This window comes from Lotus japonicus, chromosome 2, assembly GCF_012489685.1.
Source record: "Lotus japonicus ecotype B-129 chromosome 2, LjGifu_v1.2".
Classification (NCBI taxonomy): domain Eukaryota; kingdom Viridiplantae; phylum Streptophyta; class Magnoliopsida; order Fabales; family Fabaceae; genus Lotus; species Lotus japonicus.
This window is the reverse complement of record NC_080042.1, coordinates 62,669,054-62,685,141: the sequence shown is the minus strand read 5'-3', so window position 1 is coordinate 62,685,141 and position 16,088 is coordinate 62,669,054. Positions and strand designations below refer to the sequence as shown.

At 37.4% G+C, this 16,088-nt stretch overlaps 1 protein-coding gene and 1 pseudogene across 2 annotated transcripts; both read right to left on the bottom strand.

Annotated features, from left to right (window-relative positions):
* Positions 1 to 2,512: 2,512 nt before the first annotated feature.
* On the bottom strand, positions 2,513 to 3,386 carry LOC130738756 (NDR1/HIN1-like protein 10; annotated as a pseudogene).
* A 646-nt stretch (positions 3,387 to 4,032) lies between these two features.
* Positions 4,033 to 7,363, bottom strand: LOC130738755 (uncharacterized). Of its 2 annotated transcripts, none has more exons than XM_057590897.1 (8): positions 7,178 to 7,363; positions 6,853 to 7,102; positions 6,040 to 6,217; positions 5,452 to 5,522; positions 5,288 to 5,365; positions 4,910 to 4,997; positions 4,713 to 4,768; positions 4,033 to 4,469 (listed from the first exon to the last, which is right to left on the bottom strand). In XM_057590897.1, exons 1-8 carry the CDS (start codon positions 7,247 to 7,249, stop codon positions 4,393 to 4,395), a joined length of 870 nt encoding a protein of 289 aa, XP_057446880.1. In that variant the 5' UTR covers positions 7,250 to 7,363; the 3' UTR covers positions 4,033 to 4,392. The 2 variants fall into 2 exon arrangements, with proteins under 2 accessions (XP_057446880.1, XP_057446881.1); XM_057590898.1 differs by having other exon boundaries at positions 4,713 to 4,763; positions 7,178 to 7,338.
* Positions 7,364 to 16,088: the final 8,725 nt, after the last annotated feature.

Sequence of the window (16,088 nt, the reverse complement as noted above, 5' to 3'; positions counted from 1 at the left end):
AACCTGAATGAAGTAGCCTATAACATAACATGAATACTGTGAGAACAGTTCTATGAATTTGAGTATGCAGGTTTGTTTTCATCTCAATTTTGCTCAATTGACAGGTGGTTCAGAGTTGAGATGAAGGTGCACATTTAGCATTTAGATGAAGGTTCAGAGTATATATGTATATGATAGTTATGAGAAGTCTAGTAATTAGCCATGTGATAGCTAGAATTCTGGTATGCTAGCTCATCAGTCATAGCTGGCATTCTGTTATTAATTACCAACTAATCAATATAGTTAGTATGCTTATAAGAACCTTGATGATGCTGTACAATTTAAGAAAAGAGGAGAATGAGGGTGCACTACATGTTGCTTATTTGCCTAGATAGATACTTCAGATGAAGTCCACGGTACCTTCCACTCAAGAAGTATGCTTAATAGTTAAGCTAGTATCGCTCCTACTTGCCCAGATGGATAGGTTATGGCTTTGTTTCACTTCTGCTCTTAAATCACTTCCTTAGGCCAGCTTGTAAGTTATTATTATTATTTCTTTGAAAATAAATGCACTGATGTTATTATATTTTCCTTTATATTTATTTAAATATATTTATCATTCTCGGTTGGGGTTCAACTGTTGCGTTTTTCATTTTCATGTGGAGTAGAGGTTTTAGGTCTATCTTTGGCTTCCTTCTCAATTTTGCAGCCTTACGGCCTTACCTTGGTAAATTTCTCAAGGATCTTTTATCCATGCATATTAATGCTTTCAGCCTGCCTAAATTTAATACATTCATTAAGACACTTAAAGATGTATATGGAGATCCATTAATATAACAAGGCTTCCAGTAGCAGTAACACATTTTTAGTAAGAATAGAACCATTTTTGTTTGCATATATTTGGAGCTTAAATATGAAGTTTATCATATATGGTATTGGTCCGTAGTCATTGTTAACTTAAACAAGCCCATGTTTGGTTGATTGGTCCTGTGGTCCTTCATTTATTATAGGTCACCTGTAAGTACCATATTAGGCTCTCTTTGTCTATGATGTAAATTTGAAATTACTAGTTCAGTAAATAAAATTTTCAAGTAGTCGAAGTATACAATGCATGTGAAGTCTGCTCGGGTATATGGATTACTCTCATCCTACTGAGCTGGTGGAGGCTAATATGATTGGTTAGATTATATTTAGATGTTTACATAGTGGTGAAAAGTTACTGCTCATGTAAAATATATTGAACTCTTTGATTCAGTATTAGAATTCATTCTCTCAATCCCATGTTTTTTTTCCTTACTCTTATGCTTTCCTTCATTTTCCTTACTCTGGAATGATTTCCAATTTCCATGATTAAAGCTGTTATTTTATTCAAGGAGATATATGTGCAGGGGGCTACTGGAACTGGAACTAGAACATAACAGATGATTCACCAAAAGAAATTCTTCTTGGTTGGTTCATGATTTTTCTGAAAATAGTGGTCTCTATGATGTGAAAGGTACTCTATATTTTCCTCCTGATGCATGTTATAACTTTTTTGGTTAAGCTAAGTATGCATATCGTCTTCTGGTTAAATATGCTAGAAGCTCGAAAAACATCTTCATATTTTAGTTAAACTACATTATTTCAGACTAAAATATGTGGATAGCACTGAGTGTGGAAATAACATTTTGTTTCATGAAGTGTTGCTTTTCCTTTAAAAGTTATTTGATCAATTGTTGAAACTCAATTATGATCATTGTTGTGCATTCAACCCTTGCTTGTTGAAAAAAAAAGGGTATATTATAAGTAGCCTTACCTTGCATTTGCTAGAGGATGAGTCCACAACTTGAACTTATGACCTCCTAATCACATGGCAACTACTGGTCACAAGGCTGTATATGAATAAGAGTTATTTTATTCCTTATTCCATGAAATTAATTTTTTTAGGAGTATGAAACTAATTACGGTTATGTTATTTTTGCAATAGAAAAGTTTCTCAAGAAAATCAATATTAGGGCAATAATTTTCTTCTCAATCTTAAGTACTTGATAAAATTTTGGGTTCATCAATGAAAATAATGTTTTATGAAATTTGATTCATAAAAACTTCATAATAATAATAATCGTAGTTTAAGGTCAAGAATTTCATGTTATCATCCTAGTAATAACTTCTAGAGAATTATACTTCAAAATATAAAAGTTTGTAGAAAATAATTATGATATGAAATTAAATTTTTAAAGTATTATTATTATATTTTTAACATTCTAAATTTACATGTGTGTTTTGCCCTCACAACAAAAAATTCTTGGATCCGTCACTGAGTAAAAGTGACAAAGTAAAGAATATAAAAATTGTATATCCTCTTTGTACCTGGACGCACCTATTTCATTAGGGTGGATCTTTACGTTGCATTACATTGTGAATGTAAGAAACCATTGAAAGGAAAATCACTATAACATGTGACGGTTCCTCTTCACTTGCATTTTAAAACTAGAGGTAAATGAGAGTTTTTAAACCTTCCAAAATCATCTATGAAACGTCAAGGTGGCCCCAATTACTTGTACTTTATTTGAAAACAGCTAATTTGTTATATGGTTACAAGTGTAAAACTTCAAGATTGAGGTAATTAATAGAAAAACTGCATACAACTCCCCTATCCGCATTACGGCTGCAGGTTTTGGAGTTAATTAACATCAATTACATCATACATTTATCGGTAAAACCCTGCTCAGCCTCTTGTATCATCGCGATCTGCAAAGAAATAACCAGTGCTACATATTGTGTCATTGAAAGAAGGTGATGGTTCACCATTGGAAGTAATCAAAGGGACTCTCAAGCGACGACATTGTACTACGGGTGGATTAAAACGACTACTCTTGAACCTTCCATACTTAGCTTTAATTCGAAGATCCAAATCCACAGCCAAGTCATTATAAATCCCCAAACGCGTCTCGTCCGCGTACTCGCCAAGTTGCTTAGATTTGAGCTTCATCACACCCTGCCCTTCAAACACCACAAGCCCAAGGAACGTGGTGTTCTTGTGGCCTTGGTCGAAGGGCGCCAAACTGAAAAAAGCAGAGGCATTATCTTTGTACCAAGCAATTGCAGTGATCCTCCTATAGTGCACTATGATGTTGTCATTGGGGTTTCTAACTGTGATGTTGACCTTGAAGTTGTAGTACAAGGTGTGGTTGCTTGTGAGGTTGAAGCGTGTGAGGGAGGCGTCGGTTATGTGGAACTTGACACTTGAGGGGGAGATGATTATCCAGAAAATCATGGTAACAAGCATGACTATGAAAACGAGCATGTAGATTGTCCAGTAGGCGCAGCAGAAGCACCGGGAACCCATGGTGGGGATGGGATGAGTTTTTTAGTGTGTGATATGATTAGTTTGGAGGGAATGTGGTGCAAACAAACATGTGTGTTTGTGTGAATTTATAAAGGTGACCGCAATGATAGGTTTGTGGTTATGGTTTGCTTTGTGGCTTGAGTTTTTCTTGGTGATTTCCTTGCAAATACAAAATACATGGCCGTATTGACTTTTGAAGCCGAGTGATGAACTCTTCAACAGCTTGAGTAATTAACTAGCAATCACAAGGAGACTTGGTTGTAGAGTATATAAAAAGTATAAAACTTTACAATCGTAATGTATATGTATTATGTATATACATTATGTAAATACATAATACATAAGAGGGAAAAGAAAATGGTTTGCAACCGCTAAAATGGCTTGAACTTCTATATTTTTAGTTTAGCTTTTCTTCCATTTAATTTTCACTTACTTTTTCTTCACTTATTTTCTTATCACATTATTCATCAATCATCATATCTCTTCTCTTTTATTCGTATCTCTCTCAATTAGGTGTGAGTGGAATAAGTGTGGATCAATTATTTTCCTAATGGCTGTAGTCTTCAGAAACTATGAACATTCAGTGTGAATGGGGAGGGCAGCAGTACTATTTAAATTTTCTGAAGATGGCTAAACTGTCAACAAAAATGGCTAAACTAAGATTTTTGCGATTCAGATACACAACATTATTTCTGGAAGAGCCTCTTAAATTCTGAGAGATAGTGTAGTTCCACGTACACACGTCTCTTAATTTCATTTTAATTATCACCAATTTCTTCAAATTTTCCCTACAATAAATGTGTCACATTCTAGAGACTCTTGTTATTGAGGTGACAAATTGCCCATAAAAGGCTTGACATTATGATATAGATCCAAATACCCAACACTCATTACATACAAATAGCCAACGTGATATAGATCCAAGTATCCAACACAAATAGCCAAAGTGAGTTCTTCATATAAATGCAAATGAGTGTCACTAGAAATCTAAATTCGGTCTTGAATATTAATGGGGTAAATTCTACCTAGTTAGAAAGTAACTGCTGATTACATCTTTGATCATATATGATATATGGAATGAATCCTTATCTTTTGCACCTCTGTCCACGTTTAAGCTCTTCCATTAGTAGATGTGCCACTGATTTGTATCCCATTTCCCTAGCTTTATTACGGTCAATAAATGAAAAGTTAGAAAAATGTACAAGATTAGCATGTTTGGATCAGTTTCTCATTTCTCAGAATCAATTATGGCACCATGAAGCTAATCACATAAGCTTCTCTTAGAATTGATTTTTGCTTTAGAAACAATTGCACAAGAATTTCCAAACATGCTAATGCAGAGATATAAGCAATGACATAGCAATCACAACATTGGTACATATGAAAAGACAACAGAAAAACCAACCTTGGTATATTGCTAGCCCAGTTGGAGGCATCTTCCGTTTCCTCAGACATACTGAACTGCACATGAATTAAGGTAAAAAAGAGACAACATCTTGAATCAGATCATAATAAATTCTCTTTTAAGGAATTCTGCGCACAATTATGCCTGCAATGTTACACCCCAAAACTTAACTAAGCGCTGTGATTTAATGGCTCTACCTGTTGCATATCCAGTAGGGGTTTATTCCTTTCTCTTCAATGCAATGTGGGCACATCCATCCCTTGTTCTCTCTTACCTCCTCTATTTCTAAAACACAACCATGGCAAACAGTTTCAAACTATCAATATTTTCAGCAATTGAGTTCAATCCACAACTTATAATTTTTTGTAGAAACAAATTTTCTAGACTATAATATAGTTTAACTTAGCTGTTTTAAAATGGAATGAATAATAAGCTGTTGTTCTACAACAAATATGACCTCAAGGTACAGATAAGCTGGTGGAACAACCAAGGAAAATCAAATAATTTTAATGCAATTTTAATTTTTTTACATTGCTTAGCTTCCTTATATTTTCATAACCATTTGTTGTTCCTACCTTCACCATACCGAACCTTGAGACAGGCTCTGCAGAAAACACCAGTGCTGGAGTGACAGACCGAACAATCAGTCTTTCCTGTTAAAAATATGTTGTGAAACGGTTAGAACATTGAGGAACCAGTGCAGAAGGAACACAAATTAAGTCACTATTCAAAATCTGACCTAGGCAGGGCTCATCCACATCACATTTGCCACATCTTTTGCAGTCTTCTTCACCACACAATTTCTTTTGCCTGCATTTGCATTTCGCATTGCAAAGTCATCTTCACTTATCTATATACACATATGATATATCTCTACATTAAATATTTTGCCTACTAGGAAATGTCTATTGACCAGATTAGAAGCATGCCAAATTTTAGAAAAAGGACCATACATAGTAACATCATTTTAGATTAAAAAAAAAAAACATCATTTTGGAACTAAATTATAAAGCTTCTATAAAGCACAGCAAAACAAACTGTGAACCTTCTACTACACCAATAGCAAACTCAAAAATTCCATTTAAGCAAGATCTCAAGTTTGAGTCTTTTGAATAGAAAAAATCCTCGCTTGAAAAGCTAGCCCCATCATGATGTGTTCTTGGTTTGGATAGGATATCCTCTCATGGAGGACACCTATAGCACACAACAACAACAAAAGCCTTGTCCCACTCAGTGAAATCAGCTATATGGATCACCCTATACCATTGAGCTCGATCAAAAACCAAATTTTCTGGATATTATTGAAAGTCAGTGCTAGAGAATGGACCTGCAGAAATGGCAGCATATCCCCAGAACACCATTGTAGACACTACCTCTGCCCTTGCTATGGCAGCGCCGAGCAGAATTCTCTGCTAAAATGTAAAGCTCTACATTCTTCAGTTCAACGAGAGGTGCATTGGCAGGCCGCTTCTCCTCTTCTCCCCCTTCACGTAAAGTTACCGTCTCTGACACCAGATACAGTAAACCAACTCAATTCTCAGCAAAGTCACAAAAAACAAGCAGTACTTAAAACAAAGAGTAAATAGCCATTTTGAGCTTCCAAGAATATGTACATCATGCTCCTTCTTTTAAAAAATACACCATCTCAGTCCTTGCAAAGACACAGAATAACTTCAAATTAGTCTTTTAAAATGGGGAATGCTGATGGCTTTAATTCTTATGAGGAGAAGTACCATATCTTACATAGGTTTGGTGGATTAAAATATGTCATTTACTCGTAATAATAAGGATATTGGTACTATAGTACTTTACTTGGAATATTTGAATAGTTTTCGAAGGCACCAAATGATAATCTATTTTGTTTACAATAGAAGTAATCAGTTTGGAACAATGATATGATGCAAATTACTTGAAATAGTCACCTAATTCTTCTATTCAAAAGACTAAAGAGACGAAAAAAATGGACAAACACAATGAAAACTTTGTATCTTTGATTAAAAAAAAATACTTTAAAGCATTAGAAAACTAGTATTACAATACACTACACAAGTTTCATTGAATAAAACCAACTAACCAAATAACCATTTTCTCTGCCACATTATATCAAACAGATGGGATGCAAAAAAAAAAAGGTGAAAACCTTGTTTAGGGAGCGAAGTGGGGATTGAACTCCTCGTCAAACGCTGAGAGCGTCGCTGTAAAACGGCTTTAGCAGCAGCTGGGCTGGTGGCGGCAGTAGTTGTGGCGTTGATTCGCTGGGAGCGGCGCAAAGGGGTGAGACCGTAGACCCTTTTGCGATAGGGGCGAGGAGGTTTCTTGGTTTGAGCAGCAGAGGCTTGTTGTCGAAGCTGTGAAACTTTATTCAAAATTCCCAGAGATTCCAACCGAGCCTATCATCAACCAAACAAGCATCACAATAGTGCAATTGATTCATTGATTCATCAAATGCAGAAAAGAGAACTCACCTGGTTCTCTAACATGCGAGCATTTCTGAGAGATTCGTACTCAGATTTGGGTCTCTCAATCACCCTCCCCATTTTCTTTCTTCTTCTCTTCTCAAAACTCACACCACAGTCACTGTGTTCTGTGTTGTCAACGTTTGTACTTTGTAGTGACTACTACCTTGGAAGTTCATACATTGTGCCTTTACCCAGTCAATTTTTATTTTGTTTTTTTCTTTAAATGAAAGTGTAAAATATTGTACATTACAATTCATGTGTGAATATAAAAGTGTAAAATAACCAACATGTCTAATAGTAGTGAAGCTACATCTTCATAAAAATGAGGTTTTTTTTTATCAAAGGTTCGTAATTCATTCAAAAAAGAGTTGTCTGAAGGCATTTACAACAGATGTTCTACATCGAATGATAGAAATTGGGCCTTAGCCCAAAACAACTTACAAGATAGTTCAATAACATTTAAGTCCATGACTACTTAGGACATCTAAACAACGTTAGAACTAAGTGAGATTTCAGCAAAACTACTTGCAAGACACACCAAAGAAAAGAGGCCCAAAACACAAGCCCAACAGGACATGGATCAGCCAAACCTAAACCTTTGGGTTCTCCAAACCCTAGCCAACCTCAGGAACTAGGCGGCAGAACGGTAGCGAGGGGAACGACGACGGCTCCAAAACAAAGCTTCAAGGACCTGGTCAGCTGCATACAAAGGCGAAAAAAGATCTTGCAAATTAAGAATCGCTTCTTCTTAACCTTGGCGGCTCAGCCGTCTACAGAATCACAAATCTGCTTCAAGGTTTTCAACAACAAAGGTGCAAAAGCACCATGGCAGAAGCAGGGGAGAAAGCTGAGACTTTGGAGGAAACGCCATAGATGGTGACCCAACCAACCTGTACCGCCGTCACAAAGAGGAGCAGGAGAAGTTGAGACTTGGGTTGTAGAGGCACATCACAGTGAACAGATGGATCTTCACCGAAGTCATCACTTTTTCTGGATCTAGAAGTTCAAAACATGATCTGAAGCCAAGCTCGCGATTGCAGATAGAAGCGCCGGAAGTGGCCGAGATGGAGGTATGGGCGGAGGGTGGAGGAGGGCCGAGGTAGAGGCCAAGGAAGAGGAACGGAACCAGAACTAAAACAAGAAAAAAAACCAACTTATTTGGGTAAATAAACCACCTAAAGTGGTACAAAACTCACCTAATGTGAGAGAAACCCAACTAATGTGTGAAGAAAACCTAACAACAGTAGGTAAAGAACCTCCATAAAGGAGGAAGACAATCCCCCAAGGGGGAGGAGCCCCCAAGGGGGAAAAGCTGCAGATTGTAAAGAAACCCTAGCAGAGCAGTTTTTTGTCTAGTGCACAATTCATAAAAATGAGGTTACAAGATCAAGTTTGATCAAACTTATTCGGACCAAGTTGATTGAGTGTTTATTGGAGCCCATGACATACATGGTCCAATAAGCTAACTAGATCGATCGTGGGCTTAAAGCTCGACCGACCATGAGCTTGATGATGAAACACGACAATAATGTTATGTGTGTTGTGCTTGACAACTCCAAATCATTAGAACATAACAATAATATTAATTATATATATAACCCTACATGCTTAATATTTGATTGAGGATAAAAAAAATTGAATTCAATTAAATATTATGTTATGGGTAGAAATAGTTTGTTATTGTTTAACTCGACATGGAAGAAAAAGATGTTAAATAGATAAAGACCCCGTTTGGGAAAACAACTTTATTAAGCACTTATGGTCATAAGCGCTGATGGCATAAGCACTTATTTATAAGCTATTTTAATTAATTTATTGAAATAAATTGAAAATAAGCTATATATAAGCATAAGCTCTTTTTCATAAGCTATCATGAATAGCTTATGAAAATAAGCTCAAAACAGCATATGGTAGGCCATAAGCTGTTTGCATAAGCTCTCCCAAACACTTGCATAAGAGCTTATGCTATGAGATAAACTCAAATAAGTTCTTCCAAACAGGGCCAAAGTAATGTGCTCGGGCAACACCAACCATTATTGCCACGAAGATGACTAGTCAGCTCGACTAATTGAGTGGGATAATATTGCAGAGATTGGTATATACATTCTGTTTTCATAAGAACTGAAATTGAAATTGCAAGCTAGGTGCTGGCTGGATTTCAGAGCATTGAACGGTTCTATCTAACTTTGCTGAACCCTGCTTGTTCCGCACAGATCATGCTAATTGGTAAGATCAACTGTTGTTGGGGATTCAGCTGGGAAATTTATAGATACGAAACCAAAATCTGAAGAAAAGATGAGTTTTTTCATAACATAGATAGCAGCCATCCATAGTGGTGTGGTTCCTAGTCTTGATTCTTGAGAACTTTTTCAGCTTCTTTCAAGTTGAGGGAGTCAGTGTGGCATGGCAGAGTATTTTCTCTTTGAGATGTCTCCCTCTCTACCTTCTCCATGACCCTGCTCACATATCCTCTGTAGAAAATTTCAAAAACTAGAGATTAATGGTGGTGTGGTGTTTGCAACTGCATTTTATAGCATTGGACTGCTTGTCTCTACTTCACTGCTTGTCACCACACGTTTTCCAAGTTTTCCTACGAGTGATATGTGTTGAAGAACTTACTTTGATTAAGGAGAAGCCAAGGTTTCAACGTACTTCCAGGTAGAGGACCAACATATTTTATTTGTAATCCTAGTTTTCTCTGCTCTATTGTCTCTCATATTAAAGAGTATTGTTCTATGAAGCACGGACACGGATACGATACGGACACGGATACGACGATACGGCTAAAATCAAAAAAGTAGGATACGGGGATACGGCATATATATATATAAAAAAAACTCATAAAATAAAGAGAGCATGTCATATAATATATTATCAAAAGTAGGATATGGGGATACATTTTTTTTCTAATAGAATAAGTGTCTTTTTTAAAAAAATATTGTAACATAGAATATGATTACATATGGCCACACTTTTTAAAATATATATATTAACTAAATATTATAGTTTTTTTTTTTCAAAAACTAAACAAGTTTAAAATATTTACCCAGTCATTGTTTTTTTGTTTACCCAATTTGAAAATGTTTTAAAAGAAACACCAGCCCACTTTAGCCCAACTCTTTTTTTAGGAAAGCCCAAATACCAAACCCTAGTATCCTTTCTTTTACCTTCTGCCTCTGCTACTGTTCATCATCCTCCAGCCGTCAACTACCAGGTTTTCTCCCTCTCCCACTTTCTTCTTTCTCTTTCCCCTGCTCCGCCACTGACGAGACGCGTATCCGCCGCTCCCCGCCGTGTCTGATATGTAACGCCCCGATTTCTCAAGTGTCACACAGTAACCAATTAATCCTATTTTCGTAAAGAATTTTCGTCGATTCAATTATTATTCTTTGATTAATGACAAAGGTTCATTAATTGCGAAACTCTTGAAACTTTACGAAATAAATTTGCGGAATAAATAAGAAATGCATTCCTGAATAAAATAACTCGTAATTAAAAGAAACCATAATTCAAGTACATAAATGAACCCTTGGGCTAAAGCCCTACATCAAAAGAAATCCCTGAAAATAAAGACTGATAAAAGATAGCTCAGCACTACGAAACACTCAACCCCCAGCAAGGCAACATCAGTCACTCGTCGAGCCAACCGCATTGTCTCTGGCGCTTCTTCTCAGGAGCCCTGACCTCTGGTGCATCTCCATTTCCCTCCGTCTCGACATCCCCAGGTGCACCAGCTACTGTAACGTACCGTGGAGCAAAGTCCTCCATAGGCTCAGTAGGAACTGGAAGGGACTCTAGAGGCGGAGCTGGAAAGTCGCCAATGCGTGCCCACCAATCTGGTGCCCCGAACGCCCGTGAAGAACCCTCATCTCCTGCAACCCACTGTGGAGAGTTCAAGCAAGAACTCTCATCTCCTGGATGCAAGAAGCGACATGGTGCGAAGGGCATCTTGACCTTGCCCCATTCCATGATCTGTGTCTCGACGACGTTCCCGTGCCGGTCACGTCCCGTGATCGTAGCGCTGCCGACATAAAGGCGACGTACCTTGGCAGAGTCGGTCTGCCAGGCATTGTCCTTGTGCTGGTCATGTAAATCTATGGTCCACGAGACCACTGCACTATTGACCTTCACCATATGCCCCCCCCCCAGAATAACACATAAACAAATAACAGGGTCAGATCTCATGTTCTCATATAAATATTCACATAATCATGTAACTCTCATAAATAACAAGGTATAATAAGCATAATCTTTAGGTTATATCTCAGTCAGTCACCTAAGTTCAGTTAGGCTAGTGACCTCACCATTCACACAACCACCTCAACACCAATGACCATATTCACGATCATCCGCAGATGAACAAATCTCGGAGGGGACACACCGTACAACCCTCAATCACGTGGGGACACACCGTACAACCCACAAATTCACAAGGTGACCGCAGTCAACCAATCACGTGGGGACACACCGTACAACCCACAAAACACCCTCGCGTGCAAGTAATCGTTTGTCTCTAACGGTACCATCGTTCTCATGGTCCATAGTCCTCACTAGACCTATGTTCCAATTACATCACATTTTACTTGCAAGCAATTAAGTCTCAATTCTCTTTGTTTGGGCTCTAATAGTCAACCTAGAGTCTTAACATTTTCACAAGACTTATTATACAACTTAATCACAATAATAACCACAGCACCAAAAGGAATTACAACTAGATGAACGACCTTTTGGCAGTAACCAAGTTAAGCATATATAAGCTATACTAAGCACTTAGTCATGTTCTCATGTATAGCAATACCTTAGTTATGGAAACTTCATAAACCAAGCCAACACATAAACTTGTGCTTGATATGGAAGTAAGAAAACTTGCCGAGAACCACAGAAATGGCTTGGCCGAACCCTAAAGGGCTCCAGGGTTTTCAAAAACACTTTCTTCCCTCCATATCAAGTTCACAAGCCAATGTCCAGCCAACCAACAATAAGCAATTTCTCACAAAATTCCAGAACTGATCATGTTACAAATTGCATGTTAAAATCATGTGAAAATCTAGGCAAATTTAGCATAAAATCATGGTTTCCATACACAAGACCTAGGGTCATTTGCCAAACATTAACCTACTGATCATGGCATCACCCAAGCTTCACAAATATAGTAAAATTTCCTGTAGCAATCAGCAACCAACAGTACATCAAAAAGTTAAAGAAAAATCCATCAAAACCCAACATTTGGGCATGGCCGATAGCACCATTGCTCTAGGGTTTTGATCCTTTTTCGTGAAAATCATTTTGGCCATTCTCTAGGCCATAGTACAGTATCAAATCATCATACAAACCATCAACATGTTCTGTCCCTAAGCATACCAATCAACCCAGAATTCATTCTAGTCAAGAACATAGCAAATTGGACAAGTTTTGCAACTAGGACACATAAGCATGGCATCAAGCTTTGATCAATCTCATGGCTGCACATATCGAATACCCTAAGCATGTTCTCTACCCTCAACCCTCATACATCATCAAACTAACCAGATTCAGATCAAGGACATGCTAGTCAAGAAAACCTCCAACATAAAGAATCCTAGACTCTACCCACTAGATCCACCCCTTACCTTAGTTGTTGGGTTTGAAAAGATGAAAGAATGGTGATGGAATAGATGAATGGAGAAGGCCTCTCCTTGCTGCACCTTCAGCCTTGACTTGATCTTCTCCTTTCTCTCTTGACCTCTCTTGCTTTCACTCCTTCTTCTTCTTCTTCTTTCTCTCCTCTAGCCGCCGCCCTCTCTCACTCTCTTGCTCTTTCTTTCTTTTTTTTTTCTTTTTTTTTCTGAATGTGTGTGGAAAATGAGGGTATGTGTTTGGGTTTCTCACTCAGCTCCTTTTGTCTCTCAAAATGTTGAAAACTCTCCCACTTTTACCCCTATACCCGCGGCCACACTATGCCAAGCAAGGGCCTTCAAAACTTTTCACCAATTTGAAAGGAGACCAGACATTTATGGCTCATCATTTGCCTATAACTCCCTTGTCCCAAAACTGATCAGCACTTAACTAAGAGACATAACTCCCAAATTTCCCCTTGATTCATGCAATTCTAGTAAAAAACAAATCTTCTTTCCTCTCCTCTTCACATACTCGAGTATGGCCCTCATTCTTGGCCCTCAAGCAACCCAAAATTACTTATCTTGGAGTCCTTGACCTTACACATAATTATTTCCTAAGCCCCGAGTATTATCACTTCAATATTAATAATACTATACACTCCAATGCATCAAGGAAAATTCACAATTCACAAGCAAGACACATTCTATCATTTATTCTAAAATAAATAATTTTATTCATCAAAGTAGGGTCTTACATGATACGCCGTGCGCGCCGTATTCGTTCTTGCCGCCGTATCCGGAGCTTCCCCACCGTATCCGACACGTTTTTGCGGCGTATCGCACGCGTTCCCGTATCCGGGGCGTGTCGATACGCCGATTACACGCAGTATCCGTGCTTCCCAGGTATTGTTTGATCATCATGAGAATCTACCAATATCAGTGTATGACCATTGTAAAGTAACAATGGAAACAATTGATATTGAATATTGCGAGAGAGTTGAATTTGGAGATCCTGGTAATTGATCTTTAACAACTGAGTCCAAGAGTTTTCAACCCTCAACTCTTTCATCTGCCAAATAACAAAATGGTTTTTTTTTTCCAAACATGACAAAAGCACAAACAATCCATCAAAATCTGAACACTCGGCTTCACACAAGGAACCTCATCAAAACTCGTAGGCAATGAAAACTGGGTGTATGTCTCTGTACCTAGATCAAGTGAAAGTATTAAGATTTTCTCAACAGTAATAACCTTTGGATCATAAAAAAGAGTAGGATTATGATGAAGTGCCATACAGTTAAGAGTGCTACTCAAATTCACTTCATCATTTGGTTTCTTTAAATTATCGTGAAGAGTAACCACACCCACGGGTAAACTTTAAATGTCCCTCCAAAGATTATCACCCAAGGTGAAAACTTTCACTGAAACTCCCTGTGAGTCCTTGCTAGTTTTTAATTTACCATTCCCAAAATAAAAAAAACACCACCTTGTAAATGTCGTTTGTATTATCATAACCAAATGTAAACTTGGAAAAGTGGTGCTTAGCACAAAAGTACCCCAACTTTTAAGATACAAACCTGGTCACCAGATTCCAGAAACAGAGCCAATTCTCTCTGATCCAAATATCAAAAGAATGGAAGTGTATGCAGATCAAGCCATTGCAAGAACCAATCAACAATTTGCACATGAACCCATGGTCCCCAAAGTGGTGGCGAGGGTCATTGGGTAGTGCGGGTTCTCAACTAAATGACTTATGATGAACGATGTGAGATTGCAATTGCAGCAATTAATGTGACCCCGTTGGAACAACAATTGGGGGTTTTGTGCAGCTGATCTCTGACGGTGCAATTTGATGAAGCTAGCGTCAGATGTGATACGGGAGTTTCAGATCTTACGCGTCTAAGTCCTCTAAGGGTTTTCACCATAAGCCATGACAGGACTTCTGCAATAAGTTCATCGGGAAGGAGCTGTTGGCACAAGAGTTCGGTGGTGGAGGGTGTAACACCCTCTAAACCCCACGTAAATAATATAGCTTAAATCAGAGTAAAATGCATAACACAGAGGGTGTTACACTTATTCTCCAAAACCATAAATCAAAACACTTGTCATGCTCATAATAAATACACCCTCTGGTCACTATTATAAGCAAAAGTTAATTTTTTAGATTCATTCAATAAATGATGTATGTGGTCATTAAAATGGTCATATGCATCATTTATTGAATGAATTTAAAAAGCTAACTTTTGCTTATAATAGTGACTGGATGGTGTATATAAATAATTTTTCAACTTTGATGTCTCAACATTATATGCATAGCACAGCAGATTTATTTTCAACTCCAAAATTAAACATAATCCAAGAATAAATAAAGCGACTTCACAAAATAACTCTTAACATCAAGGTACAAAACTAAGTGTTTCCTCGGTGTTACATAGTAGAGCATGACTCCCATCACTAAAAGCATATCTAAAAGACTAGCTCCTCCAACTACTCGCGAGAAGCTCCACTATCCTCAGTACCTGAGTGATGTCGCATAGAACATCATTCCAACAGAAGGGTGAGAACTCATATCATATGGATAAGCATAATAAAGCTTATCTATGTTCCACATAAATTCTTCACACTCCACTAACAAATAATAAATTATGTAATTTAATATAATCAATCAATCTCACAGTTATGACAATACTCAATAATTCATAGCATCAAGTAAGCAAATATTATTGTCTCCAATTACCACAACATCAAATCTCAAAAAATATCACAATTATCATTAATTAACATCAACAACTCCCTAACACATATGACTCAAGTGAGACCCGTGCAAATGTCTTTGGTACCAAAGTTGTTATCCTTAGCGGTATTACCGCGTCCACTCCAGACAGATAACCACCAATAAAGCCCTCGCTCTAGGCTTTCAAAACCACTCTAGTTTTGGGACAAGTCACTAGCCTCCACGAGAATTAGCAAACATTTCCTCTTGACAACTATGCAGTGTATTGTGCAAAACTCAACTAACATATGCATATTCAGACCATCTCCAAGTCTTAATTATTTTAGCATATTCATCACCAGCTCAATAAATCAAATCATCTCCAATTTCACAAAACACACACTTACATGTTATCAATCACACAACTTGCAATCACAGTAACTTAACAACTTAAAACATAACATCAATTCAGAAATAACATCATATAATGAACTATTAAACAGATGTAAATTAAATATAATTCATATATAACAGGTTCTGCAACTATTATACAAAAACTAGATTCTTCCTAATTTTCCCCAAAAACTCGTCATCTCCCTGCACCATC